The 27,260-nt window shown below is 52.6% G+C and overlaps 8 protein-coding genes and 1 non-coding gene across 9 annotated transcripts; 5 read left to right on the top strand and 4 right to left on the bottom strand.

Annotated features, from left to right (window-relative positions):
* Nucleotides 1-100: 100 nt before the first annotated feature.
* BD324DRAFT_580559 (putative calcium-transporting ATPase sarcoplasmic/endoplasmic reticulum type) lies at nucleotides 101-3,383 on the top strand (the record flags this gene model as incomplete). Its single annotated transcript, XM_022013444.1, has 6 exons — nucleotides 101-221; nucleotides 276-520; nucleotides 563-1,268; nucleotides 1,310-1,530; nucleotides 1,568-2,881; nucleotides 2,931-3,383. 6 exons carry the CDS (start codon nucleotides 101-103, stop codon nucleotides 3,381-3,383), a joined length of 3,060 nt encoding a protein of 1,019 aa, XP_021870418.1.
* A 1,685-nt stretch (nucleotides 3,384-5,068) lies between these two features.
* On the top strand, nucleotides 5,069-7,273 carry BD324DRAFT_487831 (hypothetical protein). Its single transcript, XM_022012922.1, has 3 exons — nucleotides 5,069-5,895; nucleotides 5,933-6,752; nucleotides 6,799-7,273. Exons 1-3 carry the CDS (start codon nucleotides 5,205-5,207, stop codon nucleotides 6,845-6,847), a joined length of 1,560 nt encoding a protein of 519 aa, XP_021870417.1. The 5' UTR covers nucleotides 5,069-5,204; the 3' UTR covers nucleotides 6,848-7,273.
* A 208-nt stretch (nucleotides 7,274-7,481) lies between these two features.
* On the bottom strand, nucleotides 7,482-8,917 carry BD324DRAFT_651555 (hypothetical protein; the record flags this gene model as incomplete). Its single annotated transcript, XM_022018353.1, has 8 exons — nucleotides 7,482-7,871; nucleotides 7,931-8,060; nucleotides 8,112-8,133; nucleotides 8,185-8,272; nucleotides 8,314-8,436; nucleotides 8,480-8,616; nucleotides 8,660-8,717; nucleotides 8,774-8,917. 8 exons carry the CDS (start codon nucleotides 8,915-8,917, stop codon nucleotides 7,482-7,484), a joined length of 1,092 nt encoding a protein of 363 aa, XP_021870416.1.
* Nucleotides 8,918-9,023: 106 nt separating this feature from the next.
* On the top strand, nucleotides 9,024-10,707 carry BD324DRAFT_628268 (hypothetical protein). Its single transcript, XM_022016108.1, has 5 exons — nucleotides 9,024-9,326; nucleotides 9,378-9,494; nucleotides 9,553-10,246; nucleotides 10,292-10,495; nucleotides 10,538-10,707. The coding sequence occupies exons 1-5, from the start codon at nucleotides 9,076-9,078 to the stop codon at nucleotides 10,685-10,687; spliced, it is 1,416 nt and encodes a 471-aa protein (XP_021870415.1). The 5' UTR covers nucleotides 9,024-9,075; the 3' UTR covers nucleotides 10,688-10,707.
* On the bottom strand, nucleotides 10,708-14,303 carry BD324DRAFT_628266 (HECT-like ubiquitin-conjugating enzyme-binding-domain-containing protein). The gene is made up of 8 exons (XM_022016107.1): nucleotides 13,959-14,303; nucleotides 13,085-13,921; nucleotides 12,854-13,045; nucleotides 12,418-12,817; nucleotides 11,757-12,382; nucleotides 11,301-11,440; nucleotides 10,971-11,264; nucleotides 10,708-10,932 (listed from the first exon to the last, which is right to left on the bottom strand). Exons 1-8 carry the CDS (start codon nucleotides 14,109-14,111, stop codon nucleotides 10,770-10,772), a joined length of 2,805 nt encoding a protein of 934 aa, XP_021870414.1. The 5' UTR covers nucleotides 14,112-14,303; the 3' UTR covers nucleotides 10,708-10,769.
* A 119-nt stretch (nucleotides 14,304-14,422) lies between these two features.
* On the top strand, nucleotides 14,423-14,506 carry BD324DRAFT_t18. Its single transcript has one exon. It is a non-coding gene; the product is annotated as a tRNA-Arg (tRNA).
* Nucleotides 14,507-15,498: 992 nt separating this feature from the next.
* Nucleotides 15,499-18,519, top strand: BD324DRAFT_651552 (glycoside hydrolase superfamily; the record flags this gene model as incomplete). Its single annotated transcript, XM_022018352.1, has 6 exons — nucleotides 15,499-15,722; nucleotides 15,765-15,991; nucleotides 16,037-16,121; nucleotides 16,173-17,359; nucleotides 17,399-17,621; nucleotides 17,679-18,519. 6 exons carry the CDS (start codon nucleotides 15,499-15,501, stop codon nucleotides 18,517-18,519), a joined length of 2,787 nt encoding a protein of 928 aa, XP_021870413.1.
* Nucleotides 18,520-18,710: 191 nt separating this feature from the next.
* Nucleotides 18,711-23,527, bottom strand: BD324DRAFT_651551 (hypothetical protein; the record flags this gene model as incomplete). The annotated part of the gene is made up of 15 exons (XM_022018351.1): nucleotides 18,711-18,817; nucleotides 18,860-18,946; nucleotides 19,000-19,039; nucleotides 19,093-19,177; nucleotides 19,222-19,534; nucleotides 19,587-19,765; nucleotides 19,805-19,864; nucleotides 19,915-19,987; nucleotides 20,033-20,577; nucleotides 20,616-20,975; nucleotides 21,170-21,892; nucleotides 21,933-22,306; nucleotides 22,348-22,495; nucleotides 22,542-23,295; nucleotides 23,344-23,527. 15 exons carry the CDS (start codon nucleotides 23,525-23,527, stop codon nucleotides 18,711-18,713), a joined length of 4,032 nt encoding a protein of 1,343 aa, XP_021870412.1.
* A 349-nt stretch (nucleotides 23,528-23,876) lies between these two features.
* BD324DRAFT_628258 (amino acid permease-domain-containing protein) lies at nucleotides 23,877-27,205 on the bottom strand. The gene is made up of 12 exons (XM_022016106.1): nucleotides 26,103-27,205; nucleotides 26,011-26,064; nucleotides 25,779-25,970; nucleotides 25,642-25,743; nucleotides 25,472-25,605; nucleotides 25,224-25,434; nucleotides 25,114-25,185; nucleotides 24,764-25,075; nucleotides 24,641-24,723; nucleotides 24,517-24,602; nucleotides 24,406-24,477; nucleotides 23,877-24,366 (listed from the first exon to the last, which is right to left on the bottom strand). Exons 1-12 carry the CDS (start codon nucleotides 26,883-26,885, stop codon nucleotides 24,038-24,040), a joined length of 2,430 nt encoding a protein of 809 aa, XP_021870411.1. The 5' UTR covers nucleotides 26,886-27,205; the 3' UTR covers nucleotides 23,877-24,037.
* Between the last annotated feature and the right edge of the window lie 55 nt (nucleotides 27,206-27,260).

Genomic DNA, 27,260 nt, shown 5'->3' with positions numbered 1-27,260 from the left:
AGTTGGTCATCTTCCTTTTGTTGTTGCTGAATCTATCTGATGTGTTGTTGATACACCCAAACGCTGGACACGATACGCAGATCATCGCGTCAGTCAGAAGATGCTCAAGTCAGCCTGGACTCTGTCTCAACGAGATGCTTTGGCTCACTTTGGCACAGCCGAGGACAGGGGTCTGACCGAAGAGCAGGTCAAGAGCAGTAGAGAAGTGTATGGGGAGAATGGTGAGTACCTGCTGTCCCGCATCAACACCTTCAACAGCACTGACATACCACCAGCACTTCCCGAGGCACCTCCCACATCCCTCTTCCAGCTCATCCTCGCTCAATTCCAGGACCAGCTCGTCCTCATCCTCCTCGGTTCAGCCATCGTCTCCTTTGTCTTGGCTCTTTTCGAAGATTCATCCGAACCTGGTGGTTCATGGATGACAGCGTTCGTGGAACCTCTCGTCATCTTCTTAATCCTTATCGCCAATGCAACAGTCGGAGTTATCCAAGAGACAAACGCAGAGAAAGCCATCGATGTAAGTGCCTTCAGCACCTTTCGTCGCCTGACAACGTCCTAGGCCCTTCGCGAATACTCACCCGATGAAGCTCTGGCACTACGGTCAGGTCAGCTGCGCCGAATCCCAGCGACTCAACTCGTTCCTGGTGACATTGTCTCTGTCCACGTTGGTGACCGCATCCCTGCCGACTGCCGAATCTTGTCCTTCTCCTCTTCGTCCTTTCGCGTAGACCAAGCTATGCTCACTGGTGAATCCATGTCGGTCGGCAAGACCGATTCGACGGTATCAGATGCCAGCGCTGTCAAACAAGACATGGTCAACATGTTGTTCTCAGGTACGACGGTCGTCAACGGAGCTGCGAAAGCTTTGGTCGTCGCGACGGGTTCGAATACTGCACTGGGGGCCATTCATTCGTCAATCTCTGACGACAACAAAGAGGAGGAAAAGACACCTTTGAAAAGGAAACTTGACGATTTCGGAGAACAACTCGCCAAAGTCATCTCGGTCATTTGTATTCTCGTATGGCTTGTCAACATCCGACATTTCTCCGATCCGTCTCATCACGGTTGGCTCAAAGGAGCGGTGTACTACCTCAAGATTGCCGTTGCTCTCGCGGTAGCTGCTATTCCGGAGGGTCTGGCCGCAGTCATCACCGCTTGTCTGGCTCTTGGGACCAAGAAGATGGCGAAACGAGGAGCCATCGTCAGGAATTTACCCAGTGTAGAGACGCTAGGATGCGCCAATGTCATCTGTTCCGATAAGACGGGTGAGTCGAACCTTGATCGACCCCGATCTGACTCTGCTCAGGTACTCTGACCACCAATCAAATGAGCGTCGCGCGTTTCTCGACTATTGACGGAGACAACGTCATCGAGTACCTCGTTGGAGGAACCACGTTCGCACCGATAGGCTCCATCACCACGCTCGACGGTAAGACAGCTGAGAAGTCACGAGTCCGTACCGCTCCAGTCAACAAGCTGGTGGAGATCTGTGCGGTATGCAATGACGCCAAGATTGCCTACAACCAGGTAAGTCTGCGTGTGACAAGTCGGAGCTGAGCTTCAGGATACCGATACCTACGCCAACGTCGGCGAACCTACCGAAGCTGCTCTCAAAGTCTTGGTCGAAAAGCTCGCATCGGACTCGGATTCCTTCAACGATACCTTGTCAGACTTAGCGCCTCTTGTTCGAGCCACCGCCGTCAATGATCATTACGACTCAAGGATCCAAAGGCTCTTGACATTCGAGTTCACCCGAGATCGCAAGTCCATGTCGGTTCTCACAAGGAGCGGTGACTCTCACAGCCTCCTGGTCAAGGGTGCCCCGGAGACTGTCATTGAACGCTGTACCAAGGTCATAACACCTTCTGGTGTTGTAGCACTCACCCCCAATGTCAGACGGACTCTTGCCGAAACGCAGCTGGATTACGGCAAGAGAGGTCTTCGGACACTGGCCCTTGCATATATCGACGAGAACGATGGCGATGTGTCTCACTATAAAACAGAGAAAGCAGAGGACTATGTCAGATTCGAACAGGAAATGACCTTTGTCGGGCTCGTTGGCATGTTGGATCCGCCGAGACCTGAGGTGCGAGAAGCTATTGCCAAGTGTAAGACTGCGGGGATTCGGACGATCGTCATCACTGGAGATAACAAGAACACTGCCGAGACCATCTGTCGCGAAATTGGCGTTTTCGGTCCTGACGAGGACCTCACTGGAAAGAGCTACACTGGAAAGGAATTAGACGCATTGTCACAGGACGAAAAAGTCAAAGCGGTCCAACGGGCGAGCCTTTTCAGTCGGACAGAGCCAAATCATAAGTCCCAGCTTGTCGACCTATTGCAAGGCCTGGGATTGGTGGTGGCCATGACAGGAGATGGAGTCAATGATGCACCGGCGCTGAAGAAGGCGGATATTGGTATCGCCATGGGGTCGGGAACAGATGTCGCCAAACTCGCTGCTGATATGGTCCTTGCAACGGACAATTTTGCGACCATCGAGAAGGCTGTGGAAGAGGGTCGAGCGATTTACAACAATACGAAGCAATTCATCCGATACCTCATCTCTTCCAACATTGGAGAGGTCGTATCCATCTTTTTGACCGTCCTCCTCGGTATGCCTGAAGCTTTGATTCCTGTCCAGCTTCTCTGGGTAAATCTAATCACCGATGGCCTGCCGGCCACTGCTCTCGGCTTCAACCCGCCCGACCATCAGATCATGAAGACTCCGCCGAGATCTGCTTCTGAGCCTTTGGTAGGCAGATGGCTTTTCTTCCGGTACATGGTCATCGGTACTTATGTCGGCGCGGCGACGGTCTTTGGATATGCTTGGTGGTTCATGTTCTATTCGCAGGGCCCTCAAATCACTTTCCATGAGCTCGTGAGCGGATCGTGATTTCCCTCATACACCATGCTGATGCTCCGTCCAGACTCACTTCCACCAATGCTCCTCCGCATTCAGTCACCTTGACTGTTCCATCTTCGCCTCTACGCCTTCTCAACGCGCTACGACTGTATCATTATCCATCTTGGTCGTCATTGAAATGTTCAATGCTTGCAACTCGCTGTCTGAAAACGAATCTCTACTCGCCCTACCAATCTGGACCAACCCTTATCTTGTGGCCTCCATCGCCTTATCCATGGGTCTTCACTTTATGATTCTTTATGTCCCATTCTTCAGAACCTTGTTCCAAATCACTCCTCTCAACTGGGAAGAATGGAAAGCCGTCTTGTGGATATCGTTCCCCGTCATCATCATTGACGAAGTGCTCAAGTGGATATCCACGAGTGTCCTAGATCAGTCGTCAATCGAATCATCCGCGCCTCTGAGCGTTAATGAACATGCTGTCAATGGGAATGGAGTGCATGAAAAGGCAGAATAGATTGTCTCTAGAGGTTCTCGGTAGGGTCACTCGCTCCATCACCATCATATGCATTGTCTTTGTCGTGCTTGACCCCAGTATGAATGGGATGAGAGGGGTTCATACAGGAGGCGAGAGAGAGAGAGAGAAGGCGAGAGAGAGAGAGAGAAGGCGAGAGAGAGAGAGCATAGCCGGTTCCCCCGTCACCCCGCTACAAAAAGAACCGAAATCTTGGCTCCGCATCCAACGGCATTCAGTCTCAGGTTTCGTGTGCACTGTATTGGTTCGTCTGGCGCGTAAAGGAGGAGCTCCTACGACCATATCCGCTCGCTCGCTCCTAGGATCAGCTCTGGCTCTTCAAGGTCCCGACTGGCTGACGTGTCGAATCATGTCGGGCACACGCGAGATTCTTCAGGCCCCGTCACTTCCACCTCTATCCACGGGAGAACCCATGTCTCGCGCACAAGGAAGTGGTAGGTCCGCCATCTAGAGACTCTCTCTCTCTCTCCCTCACGCCACGTCTGACGTGACTCATAGCTATTTCTATCAATTCCTTGTCCTCTGCTGGAGGCCAACAATCGCGTTCGTTGAGGCGGAGATCAACGGATACATCAGGAGGACTAGATTATTATTGGTCTTCGGTTGCTGGAGCGGGACCCAGATCATCCACTTCTTCACTTGGCATCTCGCCCTCAGCCTCCAACTCTGGAATTGCCCTTCTATCTGATCAACGTGATACGACTGTGAGAGGAGGACACGGAAAGATGAGATCCAAATCCTCGAACAACCTACGTGAATCTCACCCTTCTTCCTCCTCATCATCGAATCCTGCAAACGAGATGATGCCACCGCCACCCCTCCCTGATCCATCATCATCTACCTTGTCTAGCTCTGCTCCTAAACTTGGTTCATACCTCACATCCAACGCTCTTCCGCCTATCCAAGCTCGAGACCTCAACGTTCAGGCACCTTCGACAGAGTCACCAAGCGCATGGTCAGATCACAGTGAGTACTCAAGCACTCATAGTGGTCCATCACCGCTTCCTCGACCTGGTCCGCCCATGAGAGCAGATACGTTGGACGCCTACTATGCCGTCTACACTTCCAACACACCTCCTGTCGTCAGTCCACCACCAGCGGCAGATGTCACCAATGAATGGGCAAAGAAACGGGCCGAACCGAGAGAAAGTGTATCGACTGTACGTGCTGCACCTACGACGGAAGGAGGGTACGATTCGGCGCATCATACTCCAACAGCACCACCTTACCACGATAGTCAAGATCTAAAGACCCCTCAATTGGCCTACGATGTCTCTCAATTCGTCCGGAATCCTTCACCATCCACCAGCTCAATCACTAAAACGCCCACGACTCGAACCGGTGCCAGCCCAAGTGCCAGTAATTACACGCCTGGAAGTGGGAGACAGCGTTTCTACCCTTCACCATCGTCCGGTGGCTCAGGATCACCTCACATTTCTACACCTCATAAACCAGCATTGTCTCCTCAGCCCGCAGCACCACAATCTGCCCCTCCATCCAAAACTGCCTTTGCCGTGGGACCACCCATAAGACCGCTAGATACGGAAGAAGAGGGTTCAAGGGAGAGGAACCGAAGGACATTGCCTGCTCAACCCATATCTGCATCTAGCAGTCTGCAAGCTGTGGACGCGAATCTCAGCCCGGATAAGGATAGGTCGGCTCCTCGAGATACGAGTCCAGTCAGAAGTCCGGAACCACCTCCTCGAAGCTCCAAGCGGAACAAGTGAGTCTACACATCGATGATGTCTGTTGACTTTCCGTCACAGCAGTCAACCGGCTGGAGACGTCCTTACACCTGTCAAGATGACGTCTCCACTACACTTTTCGCCTCGCGCCGGTCCACAGTCCCTACCGACCATCATCAACACCTCGCACTCGCCCGATGGCTCACCGGACAAGGTCGTAGCGCCCTCTCGACCATCCCGATCACCCTCTAGAGCATCTTCTGATAACGCATCTGGCACGTTGCACGAATTGACTGAAATGCTTGGCGGAGCTATAAACGAGATTCAACGCAACAACTCGCTTGAGAACACGTCGCTCGAAGTGTCATGTCAACCTCAGCATCACGATGAGCCGGAGAACTACGAGAAAGACGTTCTCACACCTTCAGCTCCCCTGGATGACGAGGCTCCACTCCGGTCTAGCCGCATCGAACATCGAGGGTCGTCCTCCACGACGCCACAACCGCCGTCTGTCATTCCAGCTCGCGCCGGATCACTCCTTAGCGATTCAGCATCTGAGTCTATGCCTCCTCCGCCTGTACCTGGCCCACAGCAAATCCGCAGGCATGATTCGACACTTTCATTCGGACTGCAAACGGTCCTGAGCTCCCCCACGTCCATGACTGGTCCGCGACCATGGCCCGCCGCGATGATGTTTGGCAACATCAAGAGCATTCGATACCCGGGCGACAGGGCGAAAGCGTACGCAAAGAGCATCAATGCGATTGCTAGAGCAGATTCGGGTCTGCGTGGTTGGTGTTTGGCAATTTGTAGGTCGTGCTCCGCCTTGCAGAACTGACTCTCTAGCTTCACAATCTCGCACACTTCCCATGCGTTCCAACGCGTCTTCACGCACGGCACTCGGCATGAAAGGTTTCCCCCACTCGTCGTCTTCCCTCTCTGTTCCTGTGGCTCATGGTCGTAACGTCTCCACTGGCTCCGAATTTCCCATGCGGACCGATGCCTACTCGGCACGAGAGATTCATCAACGGATCATCGATCCTCTTGATCAGCCCTCTGCTCTGCCGCCGAATCTCCCCTACCCTCAACTCCAGCAATTGAGCATGGGAGGCGGAATGAAGACCTCCCAGTCCATGCAGAGCATGGCCAGTACCACAAGTAAGAAGGGAGGTTTCTTCTCAAACATTGGTAAAAAGTCGAGCAAGAAGGACAGTGTGTCGTTAGGTCCACCACCGTCCATGTCCAAGAAGGACGTCCGAGGTCTGCCTATCTCTTCGCCTTCATCCTACCATACGACGACGCCCCCGAAATCTGACGACTCTCGATCAGTAACGGGGATCAGTGGACCTCGAGGACCCAGAAGCTCATTCACCCCTCCTCCACCAATGAAGGATCCCGACAGTGTCCCCGGTCGATCAAGTCTCGATACAGGGATAATTAGGCCAGGTGGGGCTGGAGGATCGCGCGGTTCACTAGATGGGCATGTCGGTCAACTGAAGAGTGGTGGACCACGGAATCCAACAGTCCAATCTTCTAGCCTTTGGAAGGGGGGATCGCCAGTCAAAGAAGATGACCTAAGGTCGATGAGCGAAGTGCTTCCTCATGCGGATAGAAATGTACTCCGGGCGTACCTATCGCGGCATGGGGACCAAATGAAGGCTATAGGGTGAGTCTGATCGGTGGCAGGTCAGGATCATTTAACAATTTGCCAGGGCTTTTATTGAGGACGAGCAACGCGGTCACCTCTTACGACCTCTATGAGATGATAAATCATCACCGACCTTGGTATTGAGCAAGGCAGACTGACGCAGGTGCTCGGGCCGTGTCGATTGGGTCAGCATGCATTGTTCATGCATATTGGCCTCATTGCCTATGAGCCACCCACCCCACTTGACTGATTCTGTTGAGATCGCTTGGTACGTGAACGGGGATATGAAACGCCAATTGCGAGATGTGGATGGACTTTTCCTCAATATCCCCCGGATCCCCAATCCACTCCCGAAGCACTCCTTGTTCATGAAAAGTACTTGACCCCACTGGATCGCAGAGCAACCGAGGTCTGTCTCTCGGCGCTATAGACGTAGTTTCTTATCGCTATCAAGTACGAGATGTACTGTGGTGGGAACAGCAGAAGGGTTCTGAGCTTTTTGCCCGCTTTCTCATCAGTAAGAAGCTAGCTCAGACGCTGAATGGTGCTTGATGAAGATGGTTATGGGTGACATTCGGCGGGAGAGTCCCAGCTATTCATAACAGCATCCTTTATCACAAATGGCCAAAGCCTCATCAGTCACTAGCAGGGATGGTACAGCTGAACTGAACATCATCATGATACTGATTGCAGACCTTGTCAGTCTGGAAGGCGGAGCATGCAGGTACATGACAGTGATGAGCCGTTTCAGGAGGCGAATTGCGCAACAAGGTATTGACTGACGCTCGTCGGACTTAAAGGCGCCCCAAGATCGGTAAAGATGAAGTCGATCAGTTCCGGCGCCGTGACGTCGACCAGTGGGTTTTGCTCCTCCATTCCTTCCGTCATCTCCACACGAACATCTTTTGAGACCCGGGACTTGGCCTCATCCATAGCGCTATCGGGCTTCGAAGGCGTACGAAGGATATCATGTGTGAACAAGAGTGGGATCCCGGTGTGTTTCGGTCGAGGAATATCGGTCTGGGAAAGTGGATAGTGACGGAGGAATTTGTAGGATTCCGCAAGCGCATAGAATGGTTTCTGCATCGCTCGAGCGACCAGTGCTAGCTGATAGGTGCCGATGTAGGAGACGATACCCTGGTAGTATTGTCTCAACGGCATTCGCCTCGCCTTCATCGGGTCGGGTGGAAACTCACACCAGACTCAACGACAGCCTCCGCTCCCACCAAGACCATGCTACACCTGTCCATGACGTATGATACAGCACTATCTAGAACGACCACACAGGGAATGCCAGCTTTCGTCAAGACATTGTGTGTTCGCATGCTTAGGAGAAGTGAGCTGGACTCGGACACAGCACCTTAAGAGCAATCTCACCCCATGCCACTTGGCCGACCCTCTGCATGGTATCAGCAAACATCCATAGCCATCAGCATGCTCTACTACTCACCGGTTATATACACGTTAAATCGCTTGCTTTGTTTGTGAGCTTTCAGCAGTGTCAAAATGACCGTTCGAGAAAAGCCATGTGTGAGAACCTGAATAAATGATTAGGCCAGGTGTCACCGGGAGGACTCACAGTGCATCCATCGACCAGAAAGTCTGCTGCGAGCGTTGCAATCTTTTCCCTACACGCTGGCGCAGTGACATGACAGAATTGCTTGCCTTGGTTGATCAGCGATTTCTTGACCGTTGCAAAGTCCTTGAAATTGTCAGACCTTCTGGAGACCGCTGCTTCGACTCACTTCTGGACCTCCGCCAGATGATGCAAAGAATCTTTCCCACAATTGACAGCCAGCTCTGACGCCGAGATTTGCTTGGTTGTCTTGCAAGATCTCCGTTCCGGCATTCACCTCACTAGCCAAACCAGTCATCGTAGTAGCTGAGAGTGATGAGTCAAAGGGGGTGAAGGCGTTATTACTCACAGGAAGAGGCTTCCATCAGTGACACCAGTGTCATGATAGCAGCAATAGGCGCGGGAAGCTGTGATACATTCGGTCATGGTCTTTCTCCGAGGTCTGCTGGTCGCTTGCACTCACATCAGCTGCCAGGGCTGCTTGGTATACCGAGAGCACCTCGAACCCAGCCGGTGGTCCGGTTTTCCGTGAGGGACCAGCTCGATGATGGACAGAGGTGCTGCTTCCAGCTCCTGCTATGGGAGGCCGAGCAGTAGCAACGGACATGGTGGGCGCTTCTCGCTGACGGCCAGAGTCTACTTAGACGATCAGAGTTGACGAGTGGATAGGAGACGACATGCAAGGTCAAAAGTCGGTAATTTTCAATTCTCGATGATGGATCATTTCAACCTTGGCCTTGTATCCTCCTCCTCTGCGACGGGAAAATGATGGGTGACAAGAGCATAACAGCTCTCCGAGCCTTCTGTCGTGGTCCTTCAAGGATGACGACTAGGGTTCTGTCAGCTAGAACAGTTCCGGCCGGTCCCAGGCGCACAGCGGTCATCGAACCAATGGCTCGGTTCAATTCCACTCTGTCCGGTCCACCACCTGACGCTGGGAGGAAATCTCGAATCAAGGTCCATCCCATCTTCTGGGTAGCCATTGGGACAATCCTTCTATATCCGACGTACATGATGTGAGAAAAGTCCAGAAGGTCATTGGACCACAGCTGAGTCCGTTGCCATAGCGTCGATTATCTCGCGAGCGCTCGTACATATCCTCCAGCCGTAAGGAAACCGCTCAGAGAGGCAGTGAGGCATAGATACTATGGAGAGATTGAGGAAGCCGAGGAGAACTTTCAGAAGTGAGCCTGACTTCACTGACGCCAAGATGGAACCTTCACGACTGAACTTGTCCCTTAGAGCCCTGGAAATATCTCTGGGTCTCCCTGCCTCCGATTTCGGACCAGATGCTCTGATCAAGCTGTCGGGGCTCTTCGCAGAGTACGCAAAGCTATTGGAGACCTCTGGTCAAAGCTTCCGAGCGTATCGAAAGCTCATTGAGGCTTTGGACCTGTTCGGACCTCATGCATTATCTGCCAATCCGCTCGAGAGGATATCTGGAGAATGGTCAGGCTGTCAACCATTAAGTCAGGAGGATCACTTGCGAGTCATTGCGCTGCATCAGAAACTTGGTCAACTCGCCTTACAGCTGGCGACATCTGCTCGAGTTTACCCTTACCCAAGAGATTTATCTGCCACTGTGCAGAGCGGTCCGACCTCATTCATGGATGCTGCCGAGTATCATCTCTCGTCAGCAGTGACGGCTCTTCTGCGGATAGGTCTGGCAACTGCGCCTCAGTCGGCGGAGAAAAGCAAGAACGAGGAACCAGTTGTTGTTGGAAGAGATCTTCAACTTCCTTCAGGTTCATCTAGTCAATTGGAGGGCCTCATCGACCGTCAAGGTCTCGGAATCACCATGGAGGCTCTGGCGGAAGTTTACGCCCGCAAAGGTCAATTCGAGTACGCTCAGCAGCTCCTGTTGCAGGCTATATCAACGCTGTTGCCGCCGAATGAGACTAAGCCTCTTCCGAGAGATAGATGTCAGGCAGCAATGGTGAGCGCAGAATCTCCAACGATTTGGTATTGACGATTGAACCAGCTCATGACGAGTATTTCTGGACACTCGCACCAGTCTACATCCAAGGATGCTCGAAAAATATCCAGATCATGGGCTGTACGAGCTATAGAGCTCACCAATGGGGCTATGGAAGACGCCAAGGGGGCCTTAGATGAAGAATCTGCGAAACAGATCTGTGGCAGAGCGGCAAGCGTGGCACTCTTCAACCTCGGCATGATGGCAGAGGTAAGCTTATTACACTCGAATATCAAGCTGAACATCCTTCAGCTGGACTCTGACATTCCCAAAGCCCTGGACAGATTCTCAAAATCACTGGCGCGCGCTCGCGAGATCAAATTCACTCAGGGTGAAATCCAGTCGTCAGAGGCTATCAAACGTATACGATACTCTAAGGACGGAAAGTGGTCTGGATCATGATGTTCGTAGCATGCAAATGATGATTATGATGATCTACAACAGGGGTGATACAAGCTGTACAGGCTTTTTTGACAAGATTTTACTAAACTCTTTCGAGAAAGCCAACGGAAAAGCTGCCCATCTTTCGTTTGGCGACAGGATACGCCAAAGTGCTGCACAGCAGCGTTTCTGCCAGTCTTTCGCAGATCTCGCGCGGATAGCGCAGTTCTTCGACTTGGGAATGTTCTCCGAACATAGCACATTCGCTGTATATCGTCAGTGAACCTCTGAGCGTCGCGCTCACCTCGTGACATCATCTGGGATCTGGTACATGATCTTGGAGGCACGGATCCCAGCTGACTCGCGCGATTTGTCGGTAGAGGCAGATTTTCGAGTCGACCCCGTGGGGACGTTAGGTGTGGGCAGAGCAGATGAACATGTGCGGTATGCCACCCGCAACGAGGGAGTGAAGAGCCAAAGCCAGAGTCGGTGCGTCCCAGTCTCCTCATCAAGGACGTTGAAGCGGTAGGTCGCATGCGCCTGAGCCAACTCGAGCATATCGGATACTACGTACGTCGAGAAGCAAGGCTGTTCAGGACTGAGTGTCAGCATATCGCCCTCTGAGGAGACTCACGATGTGTCTAGACCGGTGGCAATGAGACCGACGGACCACTTGTAAAACTTGACGGTGCCATGACCGATCTCTCCTGGTACTTCGTATTGCTTGCCTAGCGTTTGGCCGCAGATACAAGTCAGACTGGCCCACCGTCCGGTCTGTAAGTCATCAGCGCTGAATTCATGTGAATTATGTCGCCGAGAGTGTAGTCGCCCCTCGTTTAAACTCGAGCAAGGGAAGATTTGATACACGGCAGGATTGAACACCAATCCTTGTACCTCCGTATGGGACTTTTGTATCGACCGATGATGCCGTGTCATTCCCCACGATTGTTGCCAATGAAATCGGACGAAAACTTGCAAGAGCTTTACATCCGAGTCAATGGGTTCCATCGAGGCTCAGACAACGGACCGTCAATGGGAAATGACGATGGCCTTCTTGTAGTCCGGTGGCGCTGCTGAGGGCATGACTTACCTGATCGAGGTTGCCATTCTTGCAGTTGTAAATGACTAGATCATCCGGATGAATAAGCAGGTAGTTGTTCCCGATCAGGACCTGATCGTCTGCTGGCCAAAATCCAGTTCTATTCCTTTGCGCCACGCGAGAGGTAAATGCGGGATCCGGATGGCACATCCAGACCTCCATCATCTCAGCCCAATGCTCCGAGGGCAGATTCTTAAAGCCGGCCCCTGTGGATCTCGCTTCGGCATCGAGGACGCTGGTGAGATGCGCGAGCTGACGACTGCAAGTCGCGCAGCATAGACCGCTAGGTGAAATGCTCCGGAGCTCCGATGACATGAACGGGTGTCGTAGTGTAGAATCGAGCGAGCCGTCAACAGAGGGACAGGCCCTGAGCTTTGACTCTAGGTGAAGATCTGACAGTGTCATGGGTACAGACTGGCTGCCTGGCACATGGCAAGGCATCTGGATGGGCAGCTTGAAGGGGACGGCCTGGCAGTTAAGGTTCGCGCTTCGGCTGGGACCAGAAGATGACGTTTCTAGCACATATTGCTCTTTGAGCAAGAGGCCCGGCCCATGGACCATCAACTGTATGGTGTGGAGATTCTCTTGATATTCTGCCAAGTATGATAGCGCGTCACCTGAAGTTCAGCGATCGCCTCCTGCCAAGACTTACCTTGATCAATTTTCGATTGAAGATGCAAAGCCGCACTACTACGCCTGATCATCCCTGATAACTTCTGCTTCATAGTCGTTTTTGGCCTTTCGGTCTCAGCATCGTCAATAGGGAGAGATTGTGATCGGCTCCGACCGAGCGTCTTCGGACCCGAACTCGAGCGCAGGAAATCCCCGACCGTGACGATTTCCGAGGTGTTGTCAATGCCTGAGGCAGTCTTTGGCGTGGGCGGCAGAGAGTCCTGGTCACCGTACCGGCGCGAAGAGGAGAAGTCGACAAGCGTTTCGACGAACTGTTTGCGCTTGTCTTTCATCGTATCCTCGAAACTCGTTGGATACTCTTGATCGACCAATCGGCCTGCCTTCGAGCGCGACAGAATATCCGCTATGAAGGCCTGTCGCTGTCTCATCAGACAACGGACTTGAGCCAGACTCACCTGAGCATGCTTTGCAGCTTCATGAGCTGAGAGCTCGGGGACCAGCAAACGTTTGACCTCGGCATCACGCTGCGAGATTAGGGAGGAGACTGCACGATGACTCACTCTCCGTAGATCCTCGGCAAGAGCTAGGTCTCGGTTGATGCTTCGCGTTCCGGAAAATCTGCCCGAGGCAGTCGCCTGTGCTGAGGCCTGAAGCTTGTCAGCCCGGCATCTTGCAGCAATGCCCACTTGTCCGTCCAAGCCACCCCAAATTTCCGCCCTCTGCTTGTCCGTCTGTCTTCCTTTGTGTGTCCGCTCGATGAGATTCCATATCTTTTCCAGCTCCCTCATCTTCTCGCGCTCCCTTCGTATCTCGGCTTGTCTCCTGTCCGCTTGCGACAGACCCGGTCGGAGCTCTGAGCGCTGATCGTGATATCCTGGAGCTACAGTGTGTAATCGATCGATGGCATCGTAGACATTCATAAGATCCTGGTGCATCTTTTCGTCCGCGGCATCACTCATCGAGTGCGGGCTTTCGGACTTGTCATCAGTCGCTTCGTCGTAATCGTCAGGAGCGTAATGCGGTAACGACTCTTCCGGCTGATCCAAAGTGTAATGCGGAGGGTCTACAGCATGCTCCACAGGCGTGGCAATCTCTGCTTCCCCTTCCGGCGAGTCATTCTCCTGCGAGCCGGATCTGATCATGCTTAGAGCCGCATGAGTGAGCGACTCCACACGGCTCCAGACCAGCTCCTCGTGCACAAAATGTATCGCAGGATGGAGATCTCGAGGTTCGATTGACTGGTTGAAAGTGGGCGGCGGTCGGGACAGGGTGGAGATGTACAGTGATGAGAGCTGGTGTGAGAGATGTTCCAGAACCTGACCAGGAGGAAGGGATGATGGGTCTAGCTGGGCTGATGAAGACGCAAAAGACTGTGTGGATTCGAGCTCGTAAGTTGCTTCAAGGAGCTCTGTCAGGACCCGAACGAGGTCCTTGTCTGGAAGGCGAACAACAAAATCATCCGCAATGAACGATTCCAAATACCGAATCATACTGGCTTGAACTGCTTGGATGCTCGCTGCTGTCTGTCACCGTCAGTGAAGTTCCTCTTCGAGGACTTACGTCTTGAACTCGGCTTCGAGGTCTGTGCTGAGCCAATTCGTCAACAGGAAATGGCCGAGGCGGAGCGGACAGTGTGGGATCTTCCTCAGCATCATGGTTTTCCCTTCTCAGCTGCGTGACAGTCTCTCCTGGCTGAACCCTGATAGCCTCCATGGTTGATGTCAACGATGATGAGATAGTGTGAAAGGTGAAAGAAGAATCGACTGTCCTTCACCAAAGGGAATCGACGCCTTTCTGAAACAAGGGGGAAGGTTACGTAAGTTGTAGCTCTTGGGTTGCAAAACCCGGGAAGGCTCAATCCATAGGGAGGGCCTTCAACAGATCACAGTGTGGATGCCATGCATCTCACAATTGACCTGCACCATCAATGGTACTCACGATTTCTGTGATGCATTCCTTTTCTTTTTTGTTTAAGGTATATATGTCACCATGGCCGGGCGGTTTTTTGAACGAAATTTTCGGTAGGTCCATTGGCCCAGCGGTACGGCGTACCTTTCCTATCTTTTCGAAGGAGGGTAAGATCTGGGGTTCGATCCCCCAATGGACTTGTTATCCTTTTTTTTTGGGGGGGGGGGAGGGGGGGGAGGTTCAGGCTCTCAGTTTTTATCAACCCGAAGGCCAGCTGTCGAGAGTCATGTGCTCGATAAACATACTGTAGTATCTGACAGCTGCCCTTGTTCGGCATGGGGAAGGAATTGAGGAGAGGGTGACGAGCCCGCCTACAATGTCGACCGTCACCTTCAAAGTTGGTGGCCACCACGACAGGCTGCTTTTTACCGAATTTCCAATGCATTTGCGTCGTAGCACACACAAGTCAGCAGCTAATCCCAATCACGGCCCGCTGTGCGACCCCAACATTCCTCGGCATCTCATCCGTCTCTACTCAAGCCACCGCCCGGAACCTTGTCTCCATCGTGTGCCATACAAGGATATTATCTCGTCAAGAAATTAGCCCTAGAAAGCAGCTGATCCCGTCGCCATCGGATTTGGGAAACACTTCGCCTGAATACATACCAAGCACATGTCCCAAATCATCCGATTCATTTATATTTTCTTCTTTGTTTACATCGTTCGTCTTGTGAAGCGACGCTGCGGCAAAAGTCAGCGGTCAAAGAGGTTTGCAGGCAGCAGCTGCAGCTGCTCCTACTCTTGCCGCCGCCCCGCCTCTCGGCCGACCTCCACCTGCGATCCCTCGGTCCGCCTTGGATGCTACGCCACGCTCATCAGAAAATAGCTCGAAATGATCAGATCTCTGCTGGTCCCCCGCATGAGGCGTTCACTTAGAGCTTATAACTGCCCAAAACATTCAGCACTGCTGCACGTCGTTTCATCAGATCCGAAAGCTTATGTGCGTGTTGATTTCTATGAGAGTTGGTCGTGTCGTGTTCAGAGTCAGAAATCAGCCTAGAAACGCGCGAGACTCAACATTGGTTCATTCCAACATGAAGATGTATATATGCAGTGCTTCGAAGATGGAGACCTGACCCACTCTCTGATACAAGTGGTCTTCCCTGGTCCTCGATCTCTCTACTGACTCACCATGGGAGGCTCTGTCTCCGTATTCAGTCTCAATGGGGACCAATGGACTCTGACCTCGCCCGGCAATGACAGTTTCCAATCCATCCCGGCTCATGTTCCGTCTCAAAATTACATCGATCTACACAATGCCGGGGTCACTGAAGACGTTCTATATGGGTATCAAGAGGACGACCAACATTGGGTCCAATATTCCAACTGGAGTTATAATCACAATGGACTCACTTTGTAAGCGACCTATACACTGCATCGTTCTAATCTTCCCATTAGGAACAAATCATCTCAGCTCACGACCCACTTGGTGTTTGAGGGTCTCGATACGTTCACCACCATCTACTTTTGTGATCAAGAGGTCGTCACAACCAATAATCAATACCTCCAATATATTGTCGACGTGACCTCGCTTTCTCAATCATGTTCTCAGAGTCCTGTCCCTTTCTCGATCAACTTCGGTCCCGCTTACAACATTTCAATCGAGCAAGGTCTACAGGGTGACCGTAAGTCGACAACATCGCGCAATAGGCAATCTGACACTTTCATAGCCAATATCAAATTCGCAGACGGCTGTGAAGCAAGCGGAACCCCACCAACGTGCCGAGAGTTCATCAGGAAGGAACAGAGCGACCAGTGAGCGGCAGTCTTCAGTTGCTTCTGCTTCAAGGCTGACATGCTTTCCAGAGGCTGGGATTGGTCACCCAACATCTCACCCGCTGGTCCTTGGCGTAACATTTCACTCGTTCAACTTGACACCTCTGTACCTGGATCCATCTATGTCAACAATGCCGCCATTGATATCTACCGACAAGGTCAAATGAACAATTTGCCTCCTGATCAGACTCAGAACTGGGTTTTTAACGCAAGTCTCGATTACTTTGGTTCGCTCCCGACTGGTTCAGGCTTGTCTCTGAATTTGACGGATCAGAGTGGCAATGTCGTCGCGTCGACCGCACTTTCTGGCATCACTACGAACGGACAAACAATCACTGGCTCCACAGTCATACCTGCCTCGAGTGTGCAATTGTGGTGGCCGAACGGCATGGGCGCACAGACCTTATACCAAGCGGCTATCAGTGTCACTCCTCCCAGCGGTGTTTCAACTTTTCACCCCACTGTGGTTGAGCGTCAAGTAGGATTCCGAACCATTGTCCTGAATGGAGAAACTGTATCGGCTGCGGATCAAGCAAAAGGCATCGCAGGAGGTAACAATTGGCATTTTGAAATCAACGGTGAAACAATGTACGCCAAGGGTGCCGCACTCGTCCCTCTGAATGCTCTGTGGGCCAATGTGAACCAAACGTACGCCGAGCAGCTCTTCGAGCTCGCCGTACAGGCCAATTTCAACATGCTGCGAATCTGGTCTTCTGGTGTCTATGTCGATGACTATATCTACACCCTAGCCGATCAAATGGGTCTCCTCATGTGGTCCGAATTCCAATTCTCGGATGGTGCTTATCAGGGAGATGCGGCCTCCTTGGCCATGTACGAGGCGGAAGCATACTACAACATTCGTCGTATCAACTATCATCCAAGTTTGGCCGTCTGGGTCGGTGGTAATGAACTCGAAGCGGATGAGTTACAGTTCTGGGGCGGGAATCCTGGTATCTTTGACCAATACATTGCCATTCAAGAGCAACTCTTGATCAAATGCGTCTACGCCAATACCCGTGGAATCAGTTACATCCCTTCTTCGCTATACAATGGATACATCGCTTTGGACTTTGACTCTGTCACGCCTCAGACGCCCAGATACCACAATTACACATCCCCAACTTATTACTACAACGATACTGAAGGCTATCTCGGATCAGCCTCCCAAGCCTTCCAACCGAATCAGTACGGTTCCACCCGATTCATGGTCGAGTTTGGTGAGTACAACAGGACTATTCCTAGCTAATATTCCCAAGGCTGGAACTCATTTCCCACGGCTGATGTTTTGGACAACATTGGCGAGAATATTGATTCGTGCTACGACCCCGTGATCATCTACCACAACCGCCACGAAGGTGCTTTCTTCGGTCAAGTCTTGCCACCCGTGGAGAACAGTATCAAGGGAATCGACCAGGAACTGAGCGGTCAAGTCATGTTTTACCCGGTACCTGAGATCGAAGACCCAGCAGCCAACTTCACGTGAGTCCACTCTGCTTGTCATAGAGGGCCAGCCCTGACGCCACGACCATCCTTCAGAGCCTGGATCTATGGCTCTCAGGTGTTCCAAGCCGACATCATTTCTGACCAGATTGCCTTGTACCGACGAGACTCTTCTCAACCTCAGAGGAACCTCGGTACTCTCATCTGGATGTTCAACGATGTCTGGATCGCCCCAACTTGGTCAGCGGTCACTGCCAACCTCAAATCCAAGACCCTGCTCTACTCTGCCATGGACATCTACTCGCCCGTCATCGTCCGATCATACTATGACCAGACTCAAGACAACCTTCAAGTCTGGGTCACATCGGATCAATTCTTCCCCGTGACTGGTCAAGTCACGTTCCAATGGATGGATTGGTCAGGCGAGAACATCACAGCGCCCGTTCCTTACAATTGTGACAACACCCCAGTCACCATCGGAGCGGTCAACTCGACGAAGGTCTACGACCTTCCAAGCGCCATGCAAACATTCATCAAGCCCAAGGTTGATCCTTCAACTGTGGTCGCTAGGCTATCGACGACTGTGTCAGGTAACGGACAGACCTTTACACACGAGTCATGGTATCACCCTGTTCCCTTGAACAATGCCACATTGGCCGATCCCCAGCTCACACTCGCCAAAGGATCCAACAGCAACACCTTTACAGTTTCTGCGCCTTCCGCGGTGGCAGTCTGGGTCGTCCTCGACTTCGACTCTCACCTGGTCTCTGGGTACTTCTCCGATAATGGCTTCTGGCTCGCCAAAGGAGAGTCAAAAACTGTCAGCTTCACAGTCTGGAACGACTGGACTGGCGATGGCAGCTGGCAATCGAGTGTCACCGTCAGAAGCATGTACGACAACGTTGCCAACAGGCAATACGCTGCGACGCTGGGCTGAACAACAAGGTGGAGGTGTGGCGACGGCTTGTCATCCCTGAAATCAAACATGTCTCGCTCTTGAATCGTTTCTTTTGGACCTTCCAGACCATTTTCTTATTTCGGACAATATGTGATCCTTGGACCTGCATTCTCTGACCTGCTTCTTCCCTTCGCTACATGCATCTTTGGGATTTCTTCTGGAGCACTGCCCTACTCATGGCAGATTGTCTCATCTCCGTCCGGCAAATGTCCGGTCTCAAAGTACCGCTTCGCGACCTGTTTATAGCATTCCGATGGCGTGACGAGGTAGGAGTGGCCTGGATTATCAGCATCGTTATCCCGTCTAAACAGATACTCACCTATTCCAGGCTGAATGAGATGGTGCGCCGATGCGCCTTGTCGCTTGGCTACCTGAGAGCCGGATTTGGCCGGTGTTATTGGATCGTCTGAGGAGGAGTAACGAGTCAGGTTGATGCACAGATACTCTGAGGGAGCCTACTTTCGTTCGATACTAGTAGCATGCGCTGTCTCAGAGTAGCCTGAGGGCATTTGTCATAAATGGTTCTTATCGTTCAGCGGAGCCATCACTTACATTCCAAGGACCTGTAAACCTGTCAACAGGTTCTGGACTTCTCGGCCAGAATTGACATCCTCCGTGCTGCTCCATGAGATGTACACTGATGTCTCATCAGCTCGGTCCCGAACATCTCAGTGCACTCACGTTGCACCAAAGTATTTTGACGCCTTGATTGGCCCATCGTACAGATTATTGACCAGTTCCCGCGCCGTAGGCTTCCTACCAGAGGTGGGGTACGCAGGCTGATCCGCACAGCTCACTGCCAGTCTCGCAAGATCCCCTTGTCCTATTGAGACGTAACCATCCCCGTTCACAATGTCGTGATCCAGCGTTCGGAAAGCTTGGGCCATTTCATACAGTGGTACGAGGTTTGGATGCTCTTCGTCCATGGCAGCTTGAAGAGCAGCCATAAGGCCAGGCAAAGCAGCTGCGGACTGAATACTGTTGAAAATGACCTCTGCAAAGATCTAGTCAATTTTAGGGCATCCCTCTTGACACGCCGTGCTCACTTCGAGCCTCGCCACTTGGCAGCAGACCACGCTTATCACCATCGACGATGACTTGCTTGCCTTGATAAAGACTTTGCCAGAGTTTTTCAATTCGCCCAAGAGTGTCCTTGACACAACTCTGGAGACTTGGGTCCTGTTCGGCACAAAAGGTTTGCTCGATGAAGGACTCGAACGCAGCACTGGACGGATTCAGCTCTTCAAAGAAAACTCAGACTCACTCCGCATGCTCCAGAAGATCGGCCAGCAAGTTGAAGGTCTCGTAATACTCCCCAGACCATCTGATGATCACAATGAGCGGAAGAACGTCTAGCCCTGTCGCTTTACTCACATTGATGCATCTACGACACCATGTGAGATGACGGCGCCGACTTGGTTCGGGTACATGTTCACGAGGTAATCCGCTGACACTCCGTCAGCCGGTATCTGGACAAGACAGACAGACGCACCGACAATAGTGCCGTAACTTCCGCCGTGGAAATTGATCGGCTCGTCTTTACCGTCGATAGCATTCTTCATGTACATCATGTCCTTGATCAATGTTGTAGTACCCATCCATTTAAGCACCTCCGCTCCCATAGTCTGATTGCAAACCGTTGCTTGAAGCTCCATGAGTTCCAAAGCTTGCTTCTGTTGAAACTCGAGGAGCGCTCGAGAAGCCGGATCCCCGAGATCGAGAGGGACCTCAAACGTTGAATCAAGGACCGTACCCCTCAGAGCTTTGGCTTGATCCTCTGCCTGACCCCAACAATTGACGTGTGGAACAGTCCGGGAGATTCCTCTGGGATCAAAGCAGATAATATCGAAACGTCCGCCAACGAGGTCTCGTATCGTTTCGCCATATCTGAGGCACATTGCTCTGCCAGATCCTCCGGGACCACCGGGATTGGTGTAAACTGAGCCTAGACGACTTCCACTCTGGGGATCATGTGGAATCTTTGCCATAGACAGCCATGTGCTGCCATAGGATGGATCATCATGATCCGTTGGGACCCTGTAGATTCAGACACTTGGACCGGGGGAGTGACTCACTCAAAGGTCCCGCACAAGGCATGAGGTCCATCAAAGCATGGCTTCCAATCGATAGGTCCAGACTTTTCGTGCTTGACAATGTGGTGTCGATGACGATGGCCAAGGAAAGCGACGAACAAGACGACCACCAGGATTTTGCATACTCCTCTGACTCCTGCCCACCTCCGATTGATCTTGATCTCGGAGGTTGCTATTTCTGGAACAGAAGGTTTGCCCTTCTCCTCGTCCATCAAGCTGCCATACCGAAGGTTTGCAGACATGGCGTCGCAATAGAATCGATCAGTGACACCCCTATTGATGTCTTCCTGAGTGGTCCGATAGGGTCGAGGTAGAGTCAAGTGTCCAAAAGCAGAATGACATCTGATTTTACCTCAATGTTCACACACATCCCGATTAATCATAAACCGGTATGGCCGAAACCCGATGTGGAGGCAGGCCGGGGCACCTAAGAAACACGTGGAGTCCTGCATGTCATATCGTCTCATATCATCTCGTGTTGCGCGAATATAGATACAGGATACGGAGAGCATGCTCGCCCCATTCGCCTTCCTCACATCATTCGAGCTTTGCCTTCGATCTCCGCAGCAGCAGCCATGAACTTCTCCGGATCGATGTCCGAGTCAAACAGCGAGCTTGCTTGTGAGGCGGACAATTTTATCGTTGTATCGGGATCATCTTCGTGCTCGTCTTCTCCCTCATTCGGTGTCGAAATCCTTTCTGATCGAGCCCTCGATCTGGGAATGACAGGCCGAGCGTCGTCTGACTCATCTGCACTCTGGAGCCCAGGTCCACCGCCCGAAGCGTCCGACAACTCCGAAGATAACGACCAGTCCGTCTCGCATTCAGATGGATCTGTCGTGTCTGACGACACCTCAACCACTTCCATTGGCTTGTCCATGGAAGCCTCGACCCTTGTCTTCTTCCGTCTGCGACTCGGGGTATCCAAATGCCGATTTTCATGATACAAGCGGATCCATTCCTTCTCTCCTGCCTTGGTGATTTCTCTCGCCGATTCCGGGAACGCCACGTGCCCATACCTCCAACTCTGTGCCCGAATCTGCATGGCCTCTTCTCTGGCGATGGATTCGCCATTGATATCACACTTCCAGCCTTTGTCGACCATGATGAGGAGCACAGCAGCCTCGGGCACCAAGACCAGCTGAATGAAGTTGGATACCGACAGCGGCTGAATCTTGCTCCGGTCTACGCGTAGGAGTTTCCATTTGAGGAGGAGAAGGAAGTGCTCCAATAAGACATTTCGGCCATGATCTCCGTAGCTGGATCGGTCAGACTCACGCCAGCCGAAGATACACTCACTATCCTGGCAGTGAAGCAGCCAAGACTGCTTCATTCTGCTGCCACTTATTGCGTCCTGTGGCTTTGACCGTCCGAAGTATGTCGGTAAAGAATGTTGATGTCAGAGGGTCCTGCGACACTGCCTCCAATCGAGACCGAAGCTCTGGTCGTTCCAGTATTCTTCGGGTTTGGTCAAAGTCGATACGATTTGGATAACCAGCCCGCTTGCCTAACGGAATGACTGTAGTCTCGGCTTCATGGCGCCCACAATACTCGACAGATCGCTCCCACGACAGCTTTCGACCTCTTGGCAGACTCGCTTCCGCCAAGCTCATCTCGACGTCTAGATCCTGTAGCACATGACTGAGCACCTTTGGCATCGGTTCGCCACAGTACTGCGGTTCGTCAGTAGCCTTCCCAGACGTAGGATGCTCACTCGACACGGCCTCGAACGTTCCACAAATTGCTCGCAGTATGCGATCTCCTCCGCAGTGAATTGTCCATTGAAGTGATCGTCCTCCGCATCCAGCGCTCCGCTCTCCTCGTCTTCTTGGTCCTGCAATCCCAAGCCGATGTGATTTTTGCTAGGTGAAGGGTGAGCACAGACACCTCTGAACGAGTATCACTGACACTTCTGCATCTTGGGATACCACTCTCGCCTCCTTCTCCCAATCTGCGTCCGTCTTGCTTTTCATCGACGCGAAGAAGTCAGTTGCACCATGATCGTTGATCGGCGCGCGAGTGCGTCGCGCCCTAGGCGTAAGGACGTCCTCATCTGGATCGAGCTCGGGAGAGTGATTACGACTTCGTAGTCTGGGCTTCTTCGATCTTCTGTCTCCCCCGTACTCTACGGAGCTCGCACTTGAATCTGGCACTAATACCGGATTCCCCTTGTTTGATGATGCAGGTAGGCTGCGGGTCCCCGAGAACACTCTTCGTGGCCGTTGCTTGTCGATTTTGAACCAAAGGCTGGACGTATTCGTCCAGTCATGAAACGACTTTCCCGACACCTTGACCTGAGCGCCCTTCGTGTGTTCTCGCGAGAGATTCTGCTCCAAGGGATCTGGCGAGTTCTCTCGAGATGTATCAACGGCGATCTGATCATGTATTTTCGTTCCGCCTCTGCTTCTTGAGCCATTTGTAGCGTACCCCGGTCGTGCAGCTGTACGCCTTTCAGCAGCTTTGGATGATTCACCGGCGTTCGTTGCCTCGTCCGCCATGGGGAATGGTTTGGGGATTTTTGACCCTTTACTTCCACCCTGCGGTCTATCATCAGTCGCGGACATCGCCTTTCTGTTGTCTCCGCGATTTGATGAGGATCCAGCTCTGACTTTGACAGGTGAGGTCTCCCGTGACCGTGTGCTCGAGATTACCAGTTTTGGAGCTTCAGAGTGGATCAGCAGATAGCCTTCTGGGGTCAGCTCTGACTGACCTTGGGATGTACTTGAGCTTGGATTTGAGGATCTCTTGCTGTACTTCTGCTTCCCGTTGGCCTTCCCCTTCTCCACGCTCAACGTAGCCTTGGCGGTGCTCCCTGCGCTCTTCACTGTAACGGTACCAGCTGCAGACTTGCCGCCCGCCTTCGAGGTCGCTGTAGTCGGAGACTGATGGGACATTGTGCCGGCCGACGACACAGGTGCATTAGTCTTCGATTTGCCTCCTGCCCTGCCTCTGCCCACTACTGGGCCTGAGCCCAAGGGCTCGTCACCAAATATCCACATGGCTTCCATCTGGCGGGATGTCAGTGTCGAGAAGGAGGAGCGGATTTTTGAAGGGCGATGTGTTTAGGCAGTCGCGACCACTCTAGTTCATGATATTTCTTCGAGCGCTCCGCCGCATGCTCGGTGCAGGTACGATTGACGTAGGGAATGCAAGAGCGGTGGGCATTGAACAGATTGGAGAACGAAGAAGTCAATTCAAGCTGTTGATTTTGTTTTTGCTCGACGCGCCGTGATTCAGATATTCCTCAGCTACTGCGTTACATCCCATTGTCACTCGCATATACAGCTAGAGGATCCCTCAAGAAATGACGGTCACAGACGCACACACACACACACACAGAAATGGAGGACTACTTTGTACAATATATCACCGGAATACTGCTGGCTTCGAAGCCATACCCAAAATTACACACGCCCATTAGTGGAATCGTCCCTATTATCATTCTCCGTCCATCCCGTGCTCCTATCGTGACCCCACTGTTCATTGGTATCCTCCAGATCCATCGTACGGGCGCTAGCCACCGTAATGGTATGAATGACCTCCTCAGAGCCATTGAGATCGTGCATCTTGATCGAACTCTCGGACGGCCGACGACGAGATCGGCCAGTATGATCATTCGTTGTCACTGCTCCGGAACGGGATCTGGAGCTGGCAAGAGCAGATTGAAGATCAATCTCCATGCCAGTCTCCCACTTGGTCAAAGCGCGAATCGGACCCGAGTAATGCTTGGCACCTGGAATCGTCAGCTGAGCTCAGGTTCTGCAGATCTCACCATAGAGCTTCCAGGTGATGAAGGAAATCAAGCAAGCTCCAACGAGGATCACAGAGCTCCAGCTCATATTTCCTGAGGACTGTCAGAACCGAGCTGTCTCGCACGACTCACCAGCTGTGACTGGACGATGACCCGGAAGCATCTGGACGACAATGATAGTGCAGCCGTAGGCGACACCGATGCACCCAATGGGTTTACTGCTTGGTCAAATTGAGTTCGACGATCTGGACCTCACCTGAACCCGCGGAGTGACCACGACGTACGCCCCTCAGTCTGGAGGTCCTTCTTGGAAACGAGATACAGGCCGACAGGCACGACCTATCTTGTCAGCGCTCTTCAACAGGTGATGAACACTCACGTATGCGAGAAAGCTGAGAGATCCGGCTGTGACAGCTAGGATGGAATACAATGTGCCACTGCCCGCTAGGGTGAGGGCGGCGAACGGCGCGCAAAGCGCAATGACCACAAAGTGAGCAACGACGGGCTGCTTGGAAGAATTTGTCCATTGAATGGCCTTTGAGAACGGCATGGCATTATCCCGAGCGAGGGAGAAGACGAATCGTGACGATGCTTGAAGCTGAGCTAAGACTTGCATGGTGAGAACGAACACGAGAAGACAGGAGATCGCGATGGAGCCGGATGTTGAGACTGCCCGTTGAAGAATGTGACCCTGATCAGGTCAGTCGTGGTGAGAACGATGATACTCACGGCCGGGAAAGAGTGCGTGCTGATGTCAAACGCGTCCTTTGGGTCCACTGCCAGGAGTAGCAGCAGGATAGACTGGATTATAAGTGTCTATGACCTTCGGCCAGACTCACAATATAGCCCATAATGTAGGTGACCACAATGGAGCCTGTCATTGCATTGGGTACATTTCGGGAAGGATTCCGGGTCTCTTCAGCCATGTGAGCCGAAGCATCCATCCCGCTGGCAAGTGTACAGTACTGCCATCCCAGCAACCCGACATATCCTCGAGAGGACCATCCCGAAGAGTTCCAGAAGTGGGTCGATACGCCGCGGTAGGGATTCCTGGAAGGTCAGCATTGAGGCAGGACTGGTGACTCACCTGACCACCCCGGCAATCAAAGTTGCATTTAGGATGAGCCAGACAGCGACGAAATACGCCCCTGCTGCAAGCCAGAACCGATGAGATCGACCCCAAGCGGTGGCACCCGTGACCCCGCATACGGCAAGTACAGCCTGGTAGGTCAGCATCGTCCTGAAGTGCTCACTCACGAGGAAAAACAGGAGGGATTGCCAGTTGCGCTCTTCGTAATTGAATGCGACCTCCATGGTGCCCGTGATGATGCGAGATATCTCCCATAACACGAGAATGGCCTAGAAATAAGTGGTCGCCGCTCTAGATCACCTACATTTCCGATGTGACCACCTAGCACCACACCTCCCATCAGCCACCCCCAAGCCCTTTCATGTCCAACTCCTCCTCGAGCAGCTTTCCAGGCCCAGGACGCCATGGCTCCAGAGACGGGATACGCTGAGGCCAATTCCGACATGGTGAGTGTGAGGCAGAGACCAAAGATGCCGGAGATGGGCCATGCCACGAGCTGCCAGGTCAGCGTACTCTCAAGTTTACCTCGGACGTACAATCATCAAAGGTCCCCCATAATTATAAGCTCCAGAAACTGCATACAGGGCTCCCTGAATCGTCAACAACCATTTCCCGATATGGATCTCACCTGTAGAGAGCCGATGTTGATGGTAGAGATACACAGACTGGACCAGAAAGTGTAATCTCGACCCAAGACTGAATCATAACCGAGCTGACGTAGCCGTATGGTGTCAACGTCGATGCTCGTTGATCTCGGCACTGAGGATGACAGGATGTCCGAGTCTGGTACTGACTTGGCGCCGATAGGATCACTGAACTGAGTCGCGGGTGTCGAAGGAGACAGTCGCGTGATCTCACTCAGAGGCGTCGGAAAGTCGGACAGCGATCTGCCTCCTGAGCGTAGAGACAAGGGTGGATTAGGTACGGATTTGCGAGAGGATGGTATAGGGGATTGGATCGCTCGCGAGGGACTTGCTGAAGGTAACAATTTGTGGGAGGAGCGAAAGGAAGGATGAGTGGACAGATTGGATGAGGCGCCAGTGAGCGACAGTTGGAATGACACGTCTGGGTCTTGGTCGAAGAGCATCTCTTCTGGACCTTGAGATTTCATGGTGACTGTCTCATACGCATCAGGCGGGGAGAATGTGTTCCATGGAGTCGGAGCATTTGACATGTCGACGCTCGAGGTGGAAGAGACGAACGAATTGAGATGCTCAGCTCCATCTGCATGTTCACGATAGCGAGATAAGGAAGGCCGTCGACTGAATTTCCTGGGATTTGATGGTCCGGCACCCGAGCCCGAACCCATGCCCTGGATCGGAGACGATGGCGGTGACATGTCAGGTGGAGAGGCGGTCATGAGCCAACGGGTGTTGAGCCCATCGGGATGGTGTGGATGTGCAGTTGACATGATCAGATCCTATTGGGCGTCTCGACCCCCCCTTGCCCCCGCCTTTCCAAGCGGGTTGCCAAGAGCCGGGGGAGGACCTCTAGGGTGAGATCTGAACCGCGTCAAATGATCCTTTGGCTATTTGCGAAGGTGTAGTTATGCTGAAGAGTCGCCTGAGCTCGATGATGAAGATGATGCCATGGTAGGATGTCGAGAGATGTAGCTTTCCCTCGCGATCAGTCTCCTCAACTGTCGTCTCTGCTCGCTGACTACTGTGGTCGACGACGACGACGATGGGGATGGCGGCGATGCTTCCTGAAAAAGAGGGGCTGAGAGTGGCGGCGCAGACGGCGGATATTAGGGAAGGGAAGGGGAGGAGGGGGGTTTTGTCGGAAT

Source organism: Kockovaella imperatae (genome assembly GCF_002102565.1).
Source record: "Kockovaella imperatae strain NRRL Y-17943 chromosome Unknown BD324scaffold_8, whole genome shotgun sequence".
NCBI lineage: Eukaryota > Fungi > Basidiomycota > Tremellomycetes > Tremellales > Cuniculitremaceae > Kockovaella > Kockovaella imperatae.
Note: the sequence above shows the minus strand (reverse complement) of the source record. Positions and strands in the feature narration are given on the sequence as shown.

Excerpts from the sequence above, each read along its gene's own strand:
- BD324DRAFT_487831 (XM_022012922.1), top strand. The coding sequence starts at position 5,205 with ATGACGTCTCCACTACACTTTTCGCCTCGCGCCGGTCCACAGTCCCTA. Across the intron at positions 5,896-5,932 it reads TGGTTGGTGTTTGGCAATTT|CTTCACAATCTCGCACACTT; the intron begins GTAGGTCGTGCT and ends CTGACTCTCTAG. Across the intron at positions 6,753-6,798 it reads GACCAAATGAAGGCTATAGG|GGCTTTTATTGAGGACGAGC; the intron begins GTGAGTCTGATC and ends ACAATTTGCCAG.
- BD324DRAFT_628268 (XM_022016108.1), top strand. The coding sequence starts at position 9,076 with ATGATGGGTGACAAGAGCATAACAGCTCTCCGAGCCTTCTGTCGTGGT. Across the intron at positions 9,495-9,552 it reads GCCGAGGAGAACTTTCAGAA|AGCCCTGGAAATATCTCTGG; the intron begins GTGAGCCTGACT and ends CTTGTCCCTTAG. Across the intron at positions 10,247-10,291 it reads ATAGATGTCAGGCAGCAATG|CTCATGACGAGTATTTCTGG; the intron begins GTGAGCGCAGAA and ends CGATTGAACCAG.
- BD324DRAFT_628266 (XM_022016107.1), bottom strand. The coding sequence starts at position 14,111 with ATGGAGGCTATCAGGGTTCAGCCAGGAGAGACTGTCACGCAGCTGAGA. Across the intron at positions 12,383-12,417 it reads TCAATCGAAAATTGATCAAG|GTGACGCGCTATCATACTTG; the intron begins GTAAGTCTTGGC and ends GCTGAACTTCAG. Across the intron at positions 10,933-10,970 it reads ATCCCAGATGATGTCACGAG|CGAATGTGCTATGTTCGGAG; the intron begins GTGAGCGCGACG and ends GACGATATACAG.
- BD324DRAFT_628258 (XM_022016106.1), bottom strand. The coding sequence starts at position 26,885 with ATGTCAACTGCACATCCACACCATCCCGATGGGCTCAACACCCGTTGG. Across the intron at positions 25,744-25,778 it reads TAGGTGGTCACATCGGAAAT|GCCATTCTCGTGTTATGGGA; the intron begins GTAGGTGATCTA and ends ACTTATTTCTAG. Across the intron at positions 24,603-24,640 it reads TGGTCACTCCGCGGGTTCAG|TAAACCCATTGGGTGCATCG; the intron begins GTGAGGTCCAGA and ends TTGACCAAGCAG.